The 22324-nt window shown below is 37.1% G+C and overlaps 1 protein-coding gene across 4 annotated transcripts in view; it reads right to left on the reverse strand.

Annotated features, from left to right (window-relative positions):
- Positions 1–22324, reverse strand: part of Dclk1 (doublecortin like kinase 1) — a 344423-nt gene that overhangs the window by 65166 nt on the left and 256933 nt on the right. For 2 of the 4 annotated variants that reach the window (XM_046454160.2, XM_058582536.1), the window contains exons 6-7: positions 15204–15298; positions 212–296 (exon numbers count right to left, since the gene is read on the reverse strand). In XM_046454160.2, coding sequence (XP_046310116.1) covers positions 212–296; positions 15204–15298 — 180 coding nt within the window. Of the gene's footprint in view, positions 1–211; positions 297–6773; positions 11652–15203; positions 15299–16230; positions 16438–22324 lie in introns of those variants that run through there. The other 2 variants (XM_058582537.1, XM_046454162.2) reach the window with 2 other exon arrangements.

The following is a 22324-nucleotide window of genomic DNA, read 5'->3' on the forward strand; positions in this document are numbered from 1 at the left end:
CTCTTCCCATTCTAAGGAGTACATCCCAATCCCTTGTGGGAGCTGGTTCAATCCCAGCCCCTTATCATTGACCCTCGCGAACTGCTTGGGTTGGTCCTTTTCCTTCTGCTTGAGCTGTTAACAGTTTTTCAGAGTTAATTCTGCCAACCCATTCCTCTGCCCCTATAAAAGCTGGGCCTTCTCCTCAGATACCAAGTCCCAAGCTCATCACCTTCCCCAGGGCCATCGTTCTCATCCATTGAGCTGCAGACTTTGGTGGATGCCAGTGAAGTAGAAGAGCCACCATGCTGAGAGCTCTGCAAGGGAACAAAACAGAACATAAAAACACTGGGTCAGAGGGACCGATCTCCATGTGCTACATCCAGCCCGGAATCTCAGTAGCTTGCTTCACCTATGCTCAGGGAGGTTTGGTCTTCACATTTGGAACACAGGACCACACCTCCCTCCCCCCACCTATTAACCAATAGTCGGTTGTGTTGACTAATCAGACTCATCATTGTAAACCTGGATGGTCCAAGACTTCTTTCTTTTTTCTCAAAATTATCATCCTTTAGCTCACAGTTTGGGTTTGGCAGATTTTAAGCATCTCACCTCAGTCTTACACAGTCTGTTGGCAAATGGGACTAAATATAATACCATTCTGATCTTATCCACTGTCTTTTCTATTCTTATAATAGAAAAAAATTCTCTTCAGTTTTTAAATGAAATATCCTAAAATAAAATAAAATAATAAAGATTTCAGGCTACTGTGACTTTAGGAGAAAGGCAAAAGAGTGGGTTTGTTAATTCCACTTTGAGATAAAGACACAAGCCTTAAATAGGTGATCAGTTTGTTTAATGTACATACTATGTCTGAGGTTAAAAACAAGAATAAAAACCTAGGCCTGGTGATTCCCTTGTAGTTTTGATGGGTTTTGACTCAAGGCCCCTGAAAGCAAACAGGGTAACAATTATATTAGAGAGCTCAAGACAAAATAAAACCAGGTATTGAATATTATGATTGGCTAGGGGGCAGTGCTTTAACAATGAATGTTTCCATCTCTGCCTCTATTTCTTTCACATTGCTATGCTATTTCTAAATAGTGAATACAGCTCGTCCTAAAAGATCTTCCTTCTGTTTCCCTGGGTTTATCCACTTGATTGGCCTGATGGGAGCAGGAGGCGGTGAGGGGGCGGCTTTGGCTCATGGTGCCGGCTGTCTGTGGAGCAGAGAGAAGGGAAAGAGCATCTGTAGTTGAATTTATTTGAATAGGGGACAAGAAGCAAACTTGACCTACTTTTCCTCTGCTTACCTGCTTCCCTTCAACCTCCTCCCCCTTCCATCCAGCCTTAATTGTACACAAAGTAAAGGGTTAAGAGAGGGTTTATATAGTCCATTATACCCAAATGTCTCTTGCAGAGTAAATTAAACAGTTTTAGTTTTCATAGAAGAGATTGATATAGTTGGTAAAATGCTACCTAAATCATTGAGGGGCCATCTGAATCAAGCACCACAAAATATTCTCCCGAGTGTGAGAAAGATGCGCAATCCCATGGAATGAGTTCATCAACACTGACAGTTGACATGATTGGGATGAAATTTAATAATAACAGTGCCATGCCTCTGTTTCCCTATAGAATATTCTAGAATTTTTGTCACGACTCATATACATCCCTAAGTATCATAAAATTTGTATGCTATGCCCCTTATTTTCCAATATCATCAAAATCCCCCATCAATAAGCCTGATGACTTGAACTGGTTTCTTTTTTAACCATCTTCTCTCATCTAGCTTCCCTGGGTGAACGGTAGCACCAATCTGGCATATATTAGGCTAGAAAGAGAATTCAGATCCTAGCCTCAAAACAGTTTGTTTTAGTGTGACACTCACTGTGGATTCATAACCCATTTTGTCGGAGGGACTGTAAACATACAAGCTTCTACGCCATGCTCTGCTGACTTCCATGAATGTCTGTTTCTGAAAACCTTGAATTTATATTACTGGGACAGGAGGTTGAGACAAGGCACATTTAGTATGTTGATTACTGGGGAAAATAAACATTAACATGACCACATTTGATGGGAAGGTATGTGTTTTCCAGAACAGTGAGATCCTTTATCTCCCGGTGTCACTGCAGATCACAAAAACACTCATGAAATGTCTAGCATGGAGGCCTTCTCTTCTGGGCTCTCTGCTCCTTGAATTTCTCCCAGCGGCATCACAAATGGTGTTTAATTATGTAGACACATTGTGGGTTGGGGTGGCAGGTGCTGCCTTGTCATGCAGTGTTTTAAATTTTAGAATACAAAGACATATTCTTTCAACAAGCACCCAAAACTAACAGACCAGTAGTGTGTTTCCTAGCAAATATGCCCACGATTTATATACTCAGTTCCAAAAGCTTGTTCTTTTAATAAGTACATCAGGTACTCAATACACAACTCTGACCCAAAGTACATGAAAACATCTTTTAAACTGTAGCATTTTATAAATGTATTGTTCACTAAACTGCCTTATCACCCAATGAACCCAGTGAATTTCACTTTCAACAGTACCACCCAATGTTGGTTGCCCTGAATGCTTGCCACTGTGCCAGCTGTGTTTTCTCTGCCACATGAATAAAAAAATCCCTCAATGTTTTTAGCTTCTGTTTAGGAAAAAAAAAAGTAGAGTTAACACAAGTTTGTTTATGTTGACAATTGCTTATTTTCAACTTTAGTTGTGTGCTTTTGAAAATGAACCCTGGGTCATTTCAGATTTCCTGCTGTCTGAAGGCAGCAGATGACTGACAGCTTCCAGAGAAAAATGTATTTACTTATAACCGGAGTACTCTGGAAAGTTCCTGTTTTGATTATTGGGATCAAATAGAGTAAAATAACTGTATTAAACTTCTAATGGTATTATTTCTTCTTTTTCCCAGGGAAGGTGGTGAATACTACATGTTTTTCCAAGATGATAACCATGACCATTTATGGGTTTGAAGAAGTGGAGGGACTGGAATGGACCTTAAATATTACCTATTCCACCCCACTTCCATCCATAGGTCAAATTCTCCACTACAGAGAATTCAGTTGGGTAGTCAGATGGCCTTTGTCCAAACATTATAGTACTGAACTTGTACCCCCAGTGGCAACCCTGCATTATTAATATGAGACAAAGTAGAAGTTCTTTAAGTTACATTAAAATCATGTCCCTCTTCATTTTCCATTGATTGTTCTGTCTCTTATCTTTAGAGTCAGCCAGTACAAATCCAATCCATTTTCATAAGACAGTGCTGCAGGTATTCAGAGCAGCCATGGACTTCTGGGTCTGTCCTCTCAATTTGTATATTTCCAGCTTCTCTGGATATTCATACTGTGACAGAGCTCCAAGACTCCTTCACCTTCCTGTAGACACACTCCAGCACTCTTTAAAGCTGATGCTTAAAACTGAATAGAGCTTTCTAGGTGTGTTCTGACCAGCCACAGCAGAGAAGGACAGAGTTTCTTAATCATAAATACAATGTTAACTCCCTTCAAGATCACATTGTTTTATTGAGGATGCATGTGTCTTACTTAACCCTCCACTGAGCTCACAGGTATGTCTCCTTACCCTATTCTGTATTTGAGAAATTAGTGTTTTGGACCAAGTCCAAGACTTCACATTTATTAACATAAAATGTCCCCTTTATTACATTCATATTCTCAAAGTCTGTTATTCTTGGATTTTTATTTTGTCACTTAACATTTTGTTTTCTCTCTTGGTTGAAGTCATTTCTGCCCTTGAGTATGGCTGTCACCCACCTAAATATAGTAACGTAGACTCTCCTGAAACCTTTTGATTATTACCCATAAGTCTGAATGAAGGATTTTGAGAATAATTAACAGAAAATGTGTAAGTTCATATTCTTTAGAATTGACCTAATGAGATTTGCCAGATTTTATAACTTATGACTAATAAAGGCTGAAAGTGCTGTCAAGGTGGTGCACGCCTATAATCCCAGTGGCTCAGGAGGCTGAGACAGGAGGATCATAAGTTCAAAGCCAGTGCTCAGCAATTTAGTGAAGAGCTAAGCAACTCAGTGAGACCCTGTTTCTAAATAAAATACAAAAAAGGGCTGGGGATGTGGCTCAGTGGTTGAGTGACCCTGAGTTTAATGCCTAGTACCCAAAAAAGGTGGGGGGGACTGAAAAGCCCAACTATAGTTTTGATTGTTTCTAAATGAAACTGATTGACCTATTTAGATTTTCTGAGCAGAAAAAAAAAAAAACATTTTAGAAGGTGCATGCTGATAAGATTTTATGTTTGCTCAGTCAGTTTGCTAATTCCATGGCATCTGGGTGTAGAGTACAAAGCATACAGTTATTTTAGAATTTAATGCAATTAGCAGCTCTGAGAGGCGTTGTGACATTTGAAATGTCATCACCTCCAAGCAGGCTTAATGGGAACCATTTGGGCAGGTTGCTGACACCTGGATGCTTTTATGGCACACCTTCATAAAAGAATGGCCCTAAGTAAGAACACATCTTAAATGTAGCTAGTTAGCTCAGGATTGCGAAAACAGATGGAGAACACATCGCACTTTTTGAAGTAAGTGAGAAAGCTGACATAACAGCTCTAACCACATTTTACCAAGATGTATCTGATGACTATGTATTTAAAAAAACAGTTCATTTTAAATGTTATGAGTTCCTCCTGCCACTTGTATTAATGTTGTCACCCAGCTGGGGTCCATTCTGCCTCAAGATATGGAAAATATCCAACTGATTACAATAGAGGTACACAGATCTCACCAGATAGCTTTAGTTTTGGCTAGAGAATTGTTCTATTTCCATGTCACATTGTTTCTTGGCCTATAGTTAATGTTGATTTGGAAAACAGTTAAAAGGAATTTAGAAATCAATTGGTCACTGTCATTAGTTTCTGGATCAACTTTATAAAGGAAACATAAATCATACATATTTAACAAACTCTAACAACTCTCTTGGTAATCTTGGATTTAGGTCTACAGATGCTTTGAAGATGACCTGAGAGAACAACATTAAATAGTAATTTTGGTGTAGAGAGCTTGAGACCAGTAGGATCCTAAGAAACACAGAAAAACCACACATTCGTTGAGTCCCCAAGGGGTTACAAAATAACTTTATGACATCAATCAATCTGCAATGATTTATAAGAACCCCTTTTTTGAAACAAGGCACAAAGGAAATGCCTTTTTTCCAAATGTTTTTATCTGCATTCTTCATAATATGTTCAATCTAAAATAAACTTTATGATGTAGGCAATCATGTATGTAATAACAGTGAGTATTAAAAAATTAATGAAGATGCTAAATTTCATAAAGATGTGGTTAACTGAGGAGGAGAAAATGAAAATGTTTTATTTTGTAGCGAATATTGATTGACAATCACTACAGTCATCAATACACACACAAAATAGGAAAATATCAGTTATAATACTCAATCATTTTAAGAATCAAACACCAAGACATTAAAATGTAAATATTAATGTGTTATTTAATAGTTAACACAATATTGGAAAAAGCAGTGGGAGCTAAGATTTAAAAAAAAAAAAACATCAATGCATTTATTTACAATTAGATCCATCTGTTTGTTGTATTGGGTGGTCTTCTTTGTCTCTATTTGCTAATCACTATACTCAGGCCAAGATCTATAAACTCTCAATCTGAACCATTTGTCTTGAAAAAACTGTGCCATTGGGTAGCTATGATATGTCTGCTGACGAGTTACTCTTCAGGAGATCACAGTTTGGATGGGGACCAGGAAGTCATCTCATGTATTCCCTCTGGATAGAGTAGCTCTCTCAAATGGGGATTCCCAACCTCTAATGAGGAAGCTTACTGTTCTTCCAGGCACCTGCTATGTTTACTTTAAGTTCTGGTTCTAATAAGGAGAAAGTCTGAATATCCTGTGGAAATTTTGTAAATCTGGAAACATTCCTTCCAGCTGTACCATTATTGCTGTGGACACTGATTAAATTTATCATGGGCAAAAGAAATACAGCCAGTTAGAGCCAATGGATTCTAAGGTTCAAAATCCTCAGTCCTTTTTTATTTCGAGACAAGGTCTCACCAGGTTTCTTAAGTCTTCACTAAACCGCAGAGGCTAGCCTTGAACTTGTGATCCCCTGCCTCAGCATCCTGAGTCACCCAGCTTATAACAGTTTTAATGTAAAGTATTTTTTCTAACTTGGCCAGAAGAATTTTCTATTCTCATTTATACTATAATATGAATGAACTATGTTATGAATTTGGTTCTAAGCTAAAGTTGATCAGGTATTATCATTATTTAATTAACAATAATATATTTATTAAATATGCTTATTTATCCATGCTTTTAAAATAAATAGCTTGCATACATACACATCCACATAAACATGTACACATGTAAAATTTTCTTCTGCAAATTAGATGACCTTGATAAAAAGAGACCTTTAAACCCAGGGCACAGGTAATATGTTTCAAAAATGTATGTTAGTTTCTATTTTTCAACCAGTTGCCAATTTGTCCAACAAATTCACCCTTAAAACAAGCCTCAGAGGAAGGCATATTACTAATTTAATGCAACCTACTGAAACAGAATTCCTCATCACATGACTTTCTTACTTTGCTTTTATTATATTTTAGACTTTGGGTGTCACACAGTGCTATTCTGCAGAATCTCAAGCATCACTTGTTGATCTAATTACAAGAATGCTATCTACATGGTGATGAAGTCATCTTTACCCCATTCGGTCATTTCAATTCCAAAATCTATTCATCAAGTTTTCTGAAAAAAACTCACTGAACAACATAGGCAGTTTTTCCTGTTTATTATATAGTTATTCTAAGACGGTAAGTGTCACAAAGTTAACTTCAAGAGGAATAACATGGTCCGTTGTGAAACACAAGGTACAACATTTTACAATGAAACCACAGCACAAAGTGATGGAACTTTCAAAACTGGGTAGTTCAATGAAACATTTCTTTAATTCTTGGCTCTACAAAACTCTGCTGATGGCCTGAAATGATGGATTAAAATATATCACTGTTCAAAATATTTTTAAAACCAAATGCTCTTTTTTTAAGAGGAGAATACACATCCAAGCAACTCATATTGTAAGCAGAAAGTATGTCACCTCTTTATAAAAAGCTTACCCAAATTTATAACATTCATAATGTATTTCAAAGTAAAGAAACCTTAGAAAAAAATGAACTCAATTCCTTGCTTGTGGATGAATATAAACTCCTCAAAACACACATCAAAAGAAAATGAACTTTCATAGTTCTTTTCCCATAAACCTTCTGATACTACCCTGGCTTCAAAAACTTTTTGTGGCCATATATAATACAAACACCCATGTATTACATGCATCATTTATACTATCTTGGAATTTATCCATCATCTTTACTAAAATGAACCACATTTTAAAGACACACATATCATGCACCCTTAAAAATTACCGTAAGGTCCTCTGACTTCCTATGTTTTCCACATGCGTTACAGGCACAAAATTACAAATATTTTTCAGCTGACAGCAGAGCAACTCTACCAGGCAATTGGTATATTAAATTCAGTATATCTCAAATTTTCACACTATACCACTGTGGGATATCTCAATCAAATACAGTTGTCACATACATGCACAATTAGAGGTGATAGCAAGGCTAACAAAAATACGCATAAATGAGCAAATGTACACACAGTAAATTCGATCAATTAGCATTTTAAAGTGTGTATATATTTATGTGGATACATACACACATATAGCAAGTATATTCAAAATATGTCAACAATTTAGAATAATGGTTTAAAAGAACATACAGAAATGCCTTACAGGTTATCTGGCTTTGTTATTAAGCTTACTTCAAATCAAACACACTTTGGAGTATTTGGTTTAACATAATACTCCTCTACGTACAACTCTACAAATCAATGTTTTATTTTGTAGTGAATATTGATTGACAATCACTACAGTCATCAATACACACACAAAATAGGAAAATATCAGTTATAATACTCAATCATTTTAAGAATCAAACACCAAGACATTAAAATGTAAATATTAATGTGTTATTTAATAGTTAACACAATATTGGATTTGTCTGAATTTCAATTTTTGTTTATCTGGATTTCATTTTCCTTTTTTTTTTTTATAAATCGGTACATCTGAATATTGAACTATTTTGTCATACAAGTTTAGCAAACAGTTTTTGAACTTAAATATGTCCCAAATGATATGTCAACAGCGTAGCACTTTATGACATAAAGGTTTACGTATGATTCTACAAGAGCCAGTAACTTATAAGACTGTGTCACAAACACCATACTTTGCTATTTATGGTCTATACACATACATGAATACTTACATAGGCACACCCATGAACAAACTGAGCCCTGAAAATTCACAAAACACCCACACATCTGTACAGATATATGGCCACTATGAAAAATTTAGTAGTCCAACAGGCAAAATATATGGACTCATTTTTTAGGAATATTCTTCTTTATTGTCATTCACTTTTATTTAGAGATGTGACTTTTATACATTTATTTTAATTGTAAAAAAAGAAAAAGCCCATCATATATAGATCTGCAGTAGATGCAATCAGAATATCCCTGCTGGTTAACTCGGGTTACGTTAATGCTTATTCAAATGTTTTACAAAATGTTACTTGGTCTTGAAATATTTAGATAAGCTAGTATGTTTACACAGGGATATACACAGATGGGTGGCCCTGAATCTTCTTAAAGGCCTATGGCATTATAGGAACACTTTAAAATTCTCCTGGCTTAGTTGATTAGGCAAAACAAAGAAGAATATCCCACATGGCTTTCAGACCTATAGTCTTTTGAGTTTGCACTGGACTCCACACTTTGTATATTACTAGGTTTTACATTTCTAAAATGCTGAAAGCAGGGAAATATTTCTAATATCTTTTTCTACAATATCTATGTCTAAGAAATAAAAAGTGAGTGTAAATGAGAAAGTCTCAAACTTTCAACGACAGCACAATGGCTTTAAAGCACTTTTAAGGATTACCATAAAGGAAAAAAATGCATGACTTTTGCTGGAGTGCTCTCCTGCTCAGTAGATCAATTTTAAAATTCAGTGTCTAATTTTGCAAAATAATTCTGTAAGTAAGCAAATCTTAAGTGCCTATAAATCACCAATTTGGTTCCAGCAATGAACTGAAAACTTATGGTTTGTTGCTAAGGATTTTCTATTTCTGCTTTTGTGTAATAGAATTATGCCCTGCATAGAAAAAGATCTCAAAGTCTATAAGTGGTGTGCTATTTCAATCTTGGAGGGACTTTAGTTTCAAAAAGTAAATGATATATATTGCCCCTGAACAGTCCTTTAATAAAAGTCATATGTTCAAAAGATTAAATGCTGTGGAATAGCATTTCCCTTGGAACGGCTTGAATGGAAAGTTGGCCATGATATCTATCGGCAATTAGTATAAGTCCAGATTCTTTTTGCCATGTCTAAACAAAGCTGTGGGCTTTATATCAATTGGCAATATCTGCCACTTATACAGAACAAATAGCATTTATTGGACCTCTCTTAGCAGTAGTTGTCCGTAAGATTGACAGTGCAGGGAAGTTGAAATTACTGGAATTTATTTTTGTTCTGGACCATCTGACCCCACCAGATTTAAGTTAACTGTTCCACTGCTTTCTCTGCATTTTTGACAGTTTAGTCAAATACATACTAATCTTTTACGGACTCGACTGTATTAAGTAATGCATTTTACAAAGACATAACTAAAACAGACACCAGCAGAGGCAGCCTCACAGATGTTTACTGTTTCAGCTAAGACAAAGCAGCTTTTTGATCTCAGCAGGAGTCTCTGTTCGTTTCTATTGGAAACAGTTTTAAAACCTGAGGTCTGGAACAGGTATTATTATGAACTGTTCTTTCAAGATGGAATGGTTCAGTTTGCAGTTCTCAAATAACCTGCCAGAGAAGTGTCTTTCTCTCCAACAGACAGGATAATGAGGCACTAATTATTATAGGGCTAAGTTTTCAAATGCTGTTAGATTGCCTGGACTTTTTTCTTTTTGCTTCTTTTGGTTGGAATATTTAATTCACTTGTAAAGTGAGATGGTAACATAGGTAACTATAAACCAGATGGTAAAATTTGCTAGTTGAACAATTTACCAAGGAGATAAATCGATAACATTTAAAACAGTGTATGACAACCGAATTTCTCTCCATCTTGAATCAAATGTTTGAAAATTGTTTTGAAGTAAAATTTGAAAAAAAAAATTTCAAGTAAAATCCCCCAAACGGCATAATACATTTTAAATTTATCACCTACTGAGATATGTCAAGCCTGGAGAATATCAAAACCATGCTTTCTAAGTCTAAAATTGTTAGTGTTTGAACTAGTAAAAGTAAATGATCACAGGATATGGCTTACACATAATAGACCATACACATTAAATTAATTTCTAACATTCAGGTTTTAAAATAATTGTTTTATATTTAAGCAAAGCTGACTATAATTTTTAAAATAGAAGACTGAGAGCAGAATTAGTAGGTTAATGTTTGACAATGGGTTATAATCATAGATTTACTTGGTATAACACAAAAGGAGTTTTGCATACGAACATTTCCAAAACAACAGCAAAATTCAGGTTTTATCAAAATGAACAATTAGATATTTTTGGCTTAATTTATACAGCACCATTTCAGGGAATTTTTACTCTCAAAATGAATTTGTTTTTAAAGTCTAGGCATTTTTTTAAAGGTCTGTGTGTTAAAAGAAAAAAAAATCCTAACTGCAGGCTTTATACATTTAAAATCACATATATAGTTGTAAGGAAGAATTATATCATTTATAGCAATGCCATTGAATAAGTTCTTCATATTTCCATACAGATTAAGCTATGTTTATGTTGTTTCCAATAAAAGACAACTTTAAAAAAATAAAATTTATTTGACAAAAACAAGTTCCTAATGTCCAATGGTAATCTTCAAGCGATATGCCCTTGACATGAGTTTTTTCCCCTTAGATATATTAACCCACAAAATAATAAGAAGCTTTTTCCATTTATAAAGAAAAAAATTGAATATTTTCATTATTTTATAATAAAAGTAGCTCTAAAAAACCAGTCATCCAAATTTGAAAAAGACTACAACTTTAAGGAAAAAATGTGTTTGCTAGTGCCATTTCGATCTGCTTTACAATAAGTACAGAAAAAAATGTATATATATATATATATATATATATATATATATATATATCTTCTTACAATTAAAAAGAAAGCTATATCTGTGGAAATGATGACTCTATAATACTACATTGTTAGCATATTCCTGTATTCAGTATTGGGTCCATATATGAAATTTATCTACAGCCAGGTCTCACACAAAAATTGCAATTGAGCAATATTGTGTTGAAACTCCCCCTACTCAAATCAAATGGAGGAGATATTTTTTAAAAAAATCTTTCCTTCAAGGACAAATATCATGAATTTAAAATGCCTATGTATTGTATTTTGTATGATTTGGTTTTTACTATTTTAAAGTATGCAAAACTCTTTTGTGTATTTTGCTGTTAGACTTTTGCTTAGGAAACGTGAACCTTCACCCAATCACAAACCATATACATTGCTCCATGTGTCTTTTACACTGAGTCTCCTACTGAGTCCAAATCATCCGATGAGAGGGGGCGATACAGGTCCTGTAAGATGAAGGGCGGTACAGATTCGTTTACTTGGCTTTCGTGGGTGCCCTGTTGCTCTCCTAGGAGCAACCCTGAATGGGCATCCTTGGTTTCTAATATAATTAGACCTTCTAAAGTCACCAGCTTTGGAGAAGAGGAAAGATAACAACAGAGAAACCATCTACATAGACAAAATGATGCAGATGTCACCTTATCAGCCAGAAAAAAAAAAGTTGCCTAATCTATTTGTACACTTTTGCTTGCCACGTCCAGTTAAGCTCTGGCCCCAGAGGTCTTCAAGACCAACTTGGCCACTCTGTGTCCAGGCAATTCTTCCATGAACATTTTCCTTCCCATTCTGGGTATAAGAGGAATGTGCTTACCTCATAAAATAATTTAGCACGAGCCCCTGAAGGCATTCAGCATATTCTTGTCCCAGAGCAGCAACTCAGGTGTTGCATTTACACAGAGTATAAACCCAACAAACACTGCCTTCTCAATATTTTATGTTTGGATGATAGGAAGGATGCATAATTACCCCCACCCTTTCCCAATGCTCCTTCCCTGGCCCCCATCCACTTGCTTCTTCCCTCCTGCCCTTTTCTGCTATTAGATCTCTGTTGGTAGCCAAGCAACCAGCTCAGATCTGCAGAGAGAGTCTACATTGGGTCCCCCCCCCATTTTGTACCACCCACTCCTCACATCATCTGACTGATCAGATAATCTACTAAAGTCAGTGATGTGGGAGTATAAAGGGGAGCTTCATTCAACCTACACAACACAACGTATTTTTGCCCTGATGTTTTAAGAAATGGGACCAAGAAAAGTTCATGGATGGGAGAAGAGCCTCCAGGAGCCCATTCTGTGACTATTCAGAAACTTCTAGACAGACATTTAAGTAACAGTGTTAGAAAAATTGGGGGAGGGGAGCTACTTTGTGCCACAAATATGTTTATGCAGACTCTTCATTTTTAAAGACTATTTAAAAACATTAGAAGAAGTAACATATAAACATGATTTTAAGAAAAAAAAGCTGATTAAATTGCAATACAAGTAAAATATAGATTTTATTTTGTAAAGAAGGCAAATTTCTCAATATTCCTTTAAAAAAACATTTTTACATTCCTCTACTTTAAAAGGGGTAAGAAGTGTATATATGTGTGTGTGCATGTGTGTACTGAGATGGGGGAAGCCAACTCATTTTCCTGGTTATGTTGCTAGGCAACACAGAAGGAAAAAATAGAAGTAGCTACTGTTTTCTAATTTGCAATAAAAAAGTTAATTTATTCTTTGAAGTCTCTTCTTTAAGCACACACCATCTTTCACTTATTTCGGTATTTCCTGCATAGGAGTATAGCCAACCATTTCAGAAGGATATTAGCAAAATTTGAAACAGGATCAGTTTTTAGGGATATTCTTGGCCCATTTTAACTGGGAGGGGTTACTTGATGTAGTTGTCTACACACCAAGATGAAAGCCCTCTCACTAAGGCAGCTGGGAACATCTCTATGCACTGACATGGAACATAGATGGAGGATGTTCATAAATTCCAAGGCTCGAAAATAGAATCCTCTTTGAATGGATACAGCTAGATTCATAAGCTTGGAAACCAAACCATCTTTGAATATATCCAGTGTCCTGCTCACAACATGTGCTTAATAAATGTTTTCAGATGGTGATAAGTATCCCCCACCCACCCCCCCAAAAAAAACCTCAAATGGGATCTCTTTCTCCTCTCTCTCAAGGATGATGCTTGTCCTGGTAGTTTAAATGGCAAAATGAAGGATCTGTCAGAGAACCACACCTTATAATCATTTCCCAAGTGCTAAAAATGTTCATTATATAAGCCAATGACTACACAGCCAGATGGAAATTTTCTGCCTCAGTTGGACAAATCCTAGTGGAGCGGAGACTACAGAGGGCAAAGATGCACGTTTTAACTTCATTCTGCCAACAAAGGACATCTGAGCAAAGCTTTCCTTCCCAAGATGGAGGGGTCTTCACTATCAACAAACAGTTTGCATCTGTAGCAGGGATTCTCAATCACTCTTAATTTGATATCAACATCAACAACTAAACATGAGCTTCATCAATAAATCTGGAATCTGAATTTAATTGGATCAAAGAATAAAGGGGGATTTCTGTGCTAGGTGTACTCTCCAAAGCCTCCATTTAGTTAGAGACAGGGTGGGAAACTTTTCTGAAAGAGGATCCTTAATGTGCTGTATCTAATACAATCCCTATAAGATTAGAGCCTTACTGGGTGACATTTACATGAAAAGAATGGCCACACAGGCTCTTTCTTCACTCATGGGTAGGGCTTTAGGAGATTATACAAAATTGGCCAATTCTTCTTTGATTATTTGTAATGATTCTGGACTTTATAATGCCCATATAGAAGCTTCATCCAACAATCTAAACAAGTTCAGCCTCATGCCAGGTGAATCAGTGAAGAAAGATAATAAAGCCTGACACCTGGTGCTACAGGCTCCAGTGGGACTAGGAACTGACCAAGTCCCCCTTCTCCCCTCTTTTGAGATGGCCAGTAGTTCTGTCAGCCTAAAGACCCAATCTGGGCAGGAGACTTGAAGAGAGGGGCTTCCATTTGGGGTGAAGCTTAAATTTATGGAATCAAGAAGTGTCACTTTAAAAAAACATAACAAAAGAAACCAAATTCAAGAATCCAGTATTTGAGTGCAATAGCCGTGAGAAACCTAGCTTATTAAAACATTTGGTGACTATCATCATAATAAACTCTCCTAAGGGCACGCCCTCCCCTGACCTTAATTTTGAAATCAAAACCATGAGAGCCTTCTATTTCTTTCCTTGAACCTTCCCCAATCCCCCTCTCCAATTTTCTTATTCTTGTCTTGGTGTTACTGGAAAGGTCAAATAGGACAGGCTGTGAGGGGACAGAACAGTAGTTCTTCCACCCAGAATGGAGAGCTAACTCTTACTCTGTTCCTTAACATGCAGAAACTAACACTGTTTTGCAACTTTTTCACTTTGTTCTCCAAGCTCAGCCAATTTCTCTCTTATTACACAAGAGGCTCAAAATAAATACAAGTAGAGATGAGAGAGCATGAGCTCAATATGGGTTTCATTCACAAAACCATTTAGCCTATGTACCCACCCCCTATCCCAGGAGCTCCTGGCTGCTCTGGAACACCACTCTAAGCCACACAGCAACTCCCCTCCAACCCAAAACAGCACTCTTCCTTTTCCTGAAGGGGCTGGTAATCAGTGATGCTATCTAATAAAATTCATTACCATTAAGGAAGCTTAAAAACTAGTGCTTATAAAGTCTGTGCATTTAAAACAAAAAAAAGAAAAAAAAAAGAGGAAGGTATTTAAAAGTGAAGCAGCCAATGTACATTCTCTTTAGAGTTAAGATCTGGACCGAGATGATGGAGAAATTAAAAGCCCAGAGTTCTCACTACACCATAGCAATGGTAAGTGACCCAGTATTGTCACCCCCTGCCCTGGCGTGGTTATTCCCTAGCAGCACTATTGGTTTCTTGCATCAAGGCTCAGACAGAACTTAAACAGGTAGCTTGCTTGTTTCCTTACCCTCTGCTTCCGCAGGCTTCCTGGACTGGTGGGTGATGGGCTTGGCGACTTGCCCGATCGAGGAGTAGAGAGCTGACTACCAGGGGTTCCATTAACTAGAAATACAAAGAATCACACAGAGAGAAAAATGGCATGTTAAATAATTTTCATGACAATTCATCTTTTCAGAGAAACAAACAGAGAGGGACATCTGCTAAAATTTAGATATTCATTTATCTGTATCATGGAGAAAAGCCTTAGAGGGATAACTGTCTTCAGAAAGTCACTATTTTGTGAATCCTGTGTTTAACAGAGCTGCAGGTTACATAATAATTTTTAAAATGTACTTTTTACAACTTCTGATGAAAGTATTAATAATAGCTTTATCTGTGCCAACAGAGAATTTAAAAATGAGGTTAAGACATTTTCAGTGAGATTCCTCCTTTTCTTTAGATGCCCCATGCTAACCCAGTAGGAGCAAATGTTAGCACAGCTCACAAGGTACATCCTCAGATCACTGTGGGTATTTTTGTTGTTGTTGTTTGTTTTTAAACAATTACTTACTTAATCACTTCTGGAAGTTCCTGTGTCCATGTGTTCCCTATTCATCCACCAGCCTGATTCTGGTGGCCTTGCTTTAAACAGTACAAAGTAATTGGCCACAGACACTGAAGAACTCCTCACAGTTTGTCTGTGCTGCCATTGAAAATTAAAGCTGTTCTCTAGCAGGTTCAAATCACTGGAATTGTGCCTCATTCTCAACTTTTGAGAATTAGAATACACTATTGTCATTAAACTGAGATAAACCCACAGAACTCAAAAAAGCAATTCTTTTCTCTAAGCAGCATTGCCTCTAAGAACAGAGAAAACACCTAGAGACAGATTTTTTTTTTTTTATCAAGACACATAAAGTTGCCTCTATTTTACTTGTAAAAATGACATTACAGTCCATACTGAGTAAGGCAGAACCAGGCAGGAGACACATAACACTCTGGAGGTGTACAACAGACACTTTCCAGGAGGGAGAGCGACAGTGCATTCCACTTACCTTCAATGAGTTCTAACATGGACACAGTGTTTGACCTGACAATGGCAAGAGGCAAGATCTCTCAGCACTAAGCCGAGCACCAGCGGAAGTAGGGACGCGGTTGGATTAGTTAAGGATGGCTAAGGCTGCGCCCCGAGCAGCTGAATGAGATGCAGGATTCATCAGCAGATGCCTTTTCTGCGTAAGGCTGACGTCTTCCCAGCAGCAGTGGGAGGTGCGGGTTCTGTCTTAGTCTACATCAAAGGTGTCAATTAAGCCTCATGCCAACGCGGAGCCACTGCTACCCCCACCGACACACTCACTCCCGGAAGCCCCAGCCTTCCCAGTCCTTTGCACTGAATCATAATAAAGTGCTCTGGGGGCAAGAGCCCCAGTGACTCATCTGAGAATCAAAATGACAATAACTCTTTTAAAGCCTGGCAACTACTAGGTAATAAGGACACCCTCACAAAATTCACTGGCAAGGTACAGTGTTTATTGATTTTTCCTAAACCATGTTTTCACAAAAACTTGACGGCCCATGAAAGTGGGAAGCTCCTTGTTTTCATCTCCTCCCAAGACCTTAAAAAAATGTCACACACGGTATGTTCTGTGCATGTCTAATTATTCTGCACCAATAAAAAGAATGTCAAGTACCTCATGCAGCACTAATTTGCAGTTTTGTCTTTGAAATGTATTTGGTGACTCCTTCTTAAAAAACAAAACCTGTGGGTTTTCTTTCTTTCTTTTTTTTCAGAGTGAAATGGGAAGCTGAGAATGCTTTAATTTTCTTGTATGCTACAGAATTTTCTTTGCTGAATGAGCTTCCTGCTTGAGACTCAACACATTGGACTTCCCAGCCAGTGGCTCAGTAATGACAAGGACAAAAGAATGGTACAGAGGCAAAAATCTACTACCAGCATGGGAAGAGATACACTGCTGATTGACCAGGAATGTGCTGTATACATGTAATATATTCTATGTCCACTTCTAGTCCACTTTATATCTTTATGCAATACCTAAAGAATACTCAGACTGAACTGGAAAATGAACAAATAGGAAGTGAACCCTGTATTAACACTTTTCACTCTGGGGTCTCTAATCTTACCAAGTTGAATGGGAAATGAAGAAAAAGAGGAAAACAGTCCTAGGCATAAACTTCTCACTTTAAGAATGCAAAACAAGCTGGGGGCGGTGGCCCAGACACTTAATCCCAGTGGCTTGAGAGGCTGAGACAGGAGAATTCCAAGTTCAAAGCCAGCCTCAGCAACTGCGAGGCATTAAGCAACTTAGTGAGACCGTGTCTCTAAATAAAGTACAAAATAGGACTGGGGATGTCCCTGAGTTCAATCCCCAGTACCAAAAAAAAAAAAAAAAAAAAAAAAGCAAAACAATAACAATATATTTGTACGTAGTAAGTACCCATTAAATATGTATCTCAGTTTATTGAAAACTTATTTTGTATGTATCAGTCAATACACTTAAATCTCTTTATAAACACACATACATTTATGCATTTAAGGGTATACATATTATCTCAATTAAATCTCACAGACTCTGAGGTTGACATAATTATTTCTCTCCATTTCACTGATGAGAAAATAGAGTCATAAAAATGATGATCAATTTGACAAACAAATGGGGGATAGAGGCCAAAATCTAACCTAAATAATCCAAAACTACACCTTCACTAGCTGCACCAGCCTTCTACCCCAGGGGAAAATCAGAGAACTAAACTATTCATTACAATGCAGCATTTTGAAGGGGGAAGTCCTGGGTGTTGCTATTGGAATTCTAACAGGTTCAAATCAGGAAGGTCTACAACCAAAGGAGTCAAGGTTGACCTTGGAGAGGGCAGTGGGTAAGGGAGTTAGCCAGGTGATTTTGCAGAGGGCACAATGAGGGAAATGCATCTCAAGCCCAGGAGACAAGTGTTATTCATGGAAGTGACCTGAATAAATTAGCCACAACAGGTAGGTGAAGTTGGACAGAGAAAAGTGTTATGAATGAGGATGGAGGAAGATCCAGAGGCTGCAGGAAGTGCAAAGCATTAAAATTCAGGTGAAGGAGTTTGGTTTTTATCCAAAGGGCAAAGAGAAGTTATTGAATGATTTTAAGTAGGAGCAGAGGGATCAGGTTTGCATTTTAAAGAGCTCTCAAGAGCTCTTGGCCTGCCAAGAATGGCAGAGAGGGGAACAATACCGGGCACAGGCTAGTCCTTATGAGAATGTCAAGGTAGGGGAAAGTAGGACACATTAAGGTTCTATGGCCAGAGATGGTGGTGAGATTTGGCTCAGGGTAGACAGTGGGGGTGGAAGTAAATGGAAATGTTGCAGAGATATTTAAGAGGTTAAAAACTATAGAACTACAGTATTTGCCAAAGGATTGGTTGAAGATTAAAGGGAACAAGTTCCAAAGGATAAGAGAGAGTTGGGACACACTGAACTGAAGGTCCTCACGTGATCTCAAGTCTGCCACACTGGTCTGTGTTGCTTTTCCTGTTTTAGAGGAAGAAACTGACTTTCAAAGAAGTGACTTGCTCAAAGACAAGCCGCTGAAAGGCAGCAGAGCTAGAGCTGAGCCTCACTTAAGTCTCATTCAAAAGCCTTAGCACTTGTCCCAGGAGCAACCAGTCTGGTCCTAGCACCTCAGGCATACAGAACTTCCACCCCACCTGCAGAGTGGGCACCTCAAGCCCTCTCCCTCACTGGGGTCCTTGGACCCATCTCCTTGCTTTAAAGACACTGGGTCCAGTGCTTTCTCTTCTATTACCATCAGTCTGGAAAAATGAAACCCAAATGCCAAACACATCATTTATGTTTTACAACACGACCTGCCTGAAAGTTGGGGACAGTCTGTGCTCTTAATGTCGGAGGTCTTTTCAGACTCTTTCTAAGCCCAAAAGCATTAGCCACCTCTTAAAATGGCTCTTGACACCCAGAAGGTATTACACTCCTTCTTGTTGAATCTTTGCTAGAATACTTTTATAAGTAATTTCGACGCCTGTATTGAGTTTATTTGCTTTTTATTCTGTGACACCACAAGTCCCTGAGTGCCAGTGAGAAGGGCTTTGTTACTTATTCATTTGTACTTATTAAAATTCAATTGGCATTATTTTCCAGAGGCCCTTATTAAACAATTCTTTACCTTGAATGGGGAAAATTTTCAGCTTCATGTGGTTATTCTTAAATAGCCAAGTCTAAGAATGAATTATTTCAATCTGAATTCACTGAATTTGGAATTAATAAAGAATTCACCACTGCCTTATGCCCAGTTTTGGTTTCCTTCGCTCAGATCTGTCTGGGTACATTTTCCTTCAATCCTGAATTCCCTTGCTTTACTTGTTACCTCTTGAATGAAAAGTGCTAAACTTTAGGATGGATTATTAGCAGATACCATGATGGTCACTTACATAACTGGGCCCCAAAGGGCTGTGGAAGAAATCTGAGCACAGGATTCTTACCGGCCCATATCCATGACACTTTCTTTCAAATCAGCTGTCACCTATCAGGGATCCAACAGTACACAGTAGTCTCTCCTTATCTGTGTTTTTACTGTCCACAGTTTCAGTAACCCGAGGTTAACTGATACCTGAAAATATCAGTAAGTAGAAAACTCTAGAAATAAACCAGTCATAGTTTTAAATATCTCTCATTACAGTGCATTGTTGTAACTGTTGCATTTATCATTAGTTATTGTTGTTAATCTCTTACTAACTCATAAACTAAACTTTATCAAAGGAGGTATGTACAGGAAAAATGTAGTGTATATAGGGTTTGGTACTCTCTTAGGTGTCAGGAATCCATGGAATATCTTGGAATGTATCCCTGTTGAATAGGAGGGATAACTATGTATTGGTGATAGCACATTGTTAAATAATACCACTCATGAAGTGTCTGGATTCACTTCTTTCTCCATAATTTCAGACAGCTGATCCTACTCTTTTTTTTTTTTTTACTAATTGAAGCTACAAAGTCAGGGTTCTGTATCAACCCATTAGTACACAGAGTGAACACTAAGTACACGCTAGACTCTCGTTGGTCCTGTTCTCCAGGAAGCTCATAATTGAATATGAAAGTTACCAAAACATTATAGAATTTGAAAACACTTGGCTGATCCTTGACTAATCCATGATTCCTTTTAAATGACTTTAGACATATGTGTCTGTTATATTGAGCAAACCCCTCTTTGAACTTAAAGGGTTTATTTTCTTTATAGTTGTACTCTTAAGACTCAGACACCAACTGCAAGGTCTCAGACTGGTCCTGAAATTAGAGAAATTTCTAAGCAAGACAATTTAATTGAAAGGTGAGCACTTTTAAAATTGTGTTCTTGCCATATCCAGACACTGTGCTAAATAGAGTGGATTCAAAAATAAAACACACAGAAACTGTATGGATTGGTCTAGAGTCACCAAACATTAGAGTATGTATATCACCAGGAATAAAATGAGACTTCATGGGAAAAAATCAAACTTCTGCTGAAATGGGACTTTCCTAAAACACTAAGTGTCTATAGGAAGTAAGTAAGGACATCTAGTTCTCTCTGGGGAGAAGAGGGGAGGGGGAATAGACATACACGTGACTATTTTAAAATACAAAATCTATTGAAATAGAAGATCAGAGCTTAAAGAACCGGAGTTGGTTCTTTGTACCCAAATCAGAGAGTTGATGAACTTTTGATCCTTTCTTTCTTTGGATGCACAGATCTCAAAGCTATTATCAAATATGGACATGAAGAGAGGACAAAAGGGTAATTTATACATCACTACTTTCTATAAAGCAGTAATGAACTCTGCTGGGAGAAACTCCAGACAGGAAACCAACTCATACACACTGCTACCACCTGCTACAAGGCCCCTCCTTGCTCTCTAGAAAAAGGAAGACTGCTAGGACTGAACACCTGAAATGTTTTCTGCGAGGCTTTTCCTGCATTTAAATATGGTTGTGGTATAAGAAACAATGTCTATATAACTCCATTTGATCCTTACTACTTTTCTTTATAAAAAGGTTTTACCAAGTATTTGTATTTATAATTTTGTCCTGTTATCAAACAAAACCTATTCTGATGATTTTATCAATATCTTAGCAAAGTCAAAAGAAAGTAAAAAGCACACATTGAAAAACCTAGAAAATATATATTAAATGGTAGAACTATGTATAGTTGATATTCCTACATTTCTGAAATGTTTAATGATGATAATGTGTTACTTTATGAAGAAGATATTTAAAAATTAATTTCTTAATAGGGAGTTTTATTTTATGACAAAATAGTGATTTTGAAGTCAAAATAAGCTTCAGAGTGACAATCTTCAATGGTTATTGGGTGTTTTTTTTTTTTTTTGTCTTGTTTTCTTTTTCTTCTCTATAATGTCTTTTACTCTTCAGGCCAGATCATTTTTATATTCTTTCAAGCATATATAAACTTCAACATTTTTGCTATACCACAAAATTCTGGCATTTCTTTTCCTCCTCTTCTTTTTTTATTTTATTGCAACAGTGAGTAACTTTTTGGACATGAAATCTACCTTGCCATTTCCCTGTCTTCTTTTAGCACACAGAGAGGCTCATTTATTTCTGTCCTGCATTTGTTGGGTTGAAGGGAGGGAATGTGTTCATATATATATGTGTATGTCTGTGGTTTGGGGAGGTGGCAACTGAGGTACATCGCTAGGGAGTTCTGGCTTCCAGCCTGAGACTGGCCCTCACTTCCTAATCCTGTCAATGCTGTAGATTCTCTTTTCCCAACCTTTGTCCAGTGCTTCTCACATTATTGAGAAAAAAAATGAAAGAAAGAAGAAAGGAAAGACATGTGGACACACATACAAAGAGATAAGAGATGACCATTTAACAGAGTAAGAAAAAAGGTGTTCTTTCCTAATTCTAGCTTCTCATGTGCTCACCTCGTACAGGTACGTAGAGCTTTGATTTTTTCCAAAGGGACCATCTGCTGAGAATAATGGGGATAAGGGAGAGGAAGAAACAGAGGAGAGGAAGAAAGGGACATGACTCTGAATTTTTTAAATAAGTACTTAGAGAAAGTTCCTTAAACCTCAGAAAATCTAGGCAAGCTCTTCAGCTTCTAGTATTTCTTAGTTCATTCACACCGTCAACAT

This window comes from Marmota monax, unplaced genomic scaffold (genome assembly GCF_021218885.2).
Source record: "Marmota monax isolate L192 unplaced genomic scaffold, Marmota_monax_Labrador192_F-V1.1 WCK01_AAM20220418_F8-fsc00011, whole genome shotgun sequence".
NCBI classification, from domain to species: Eukaryota; Metazoa; Chordata; class Mammalia; order Rodentia; family Sciuridae; genus Marmota; species Marmota monax.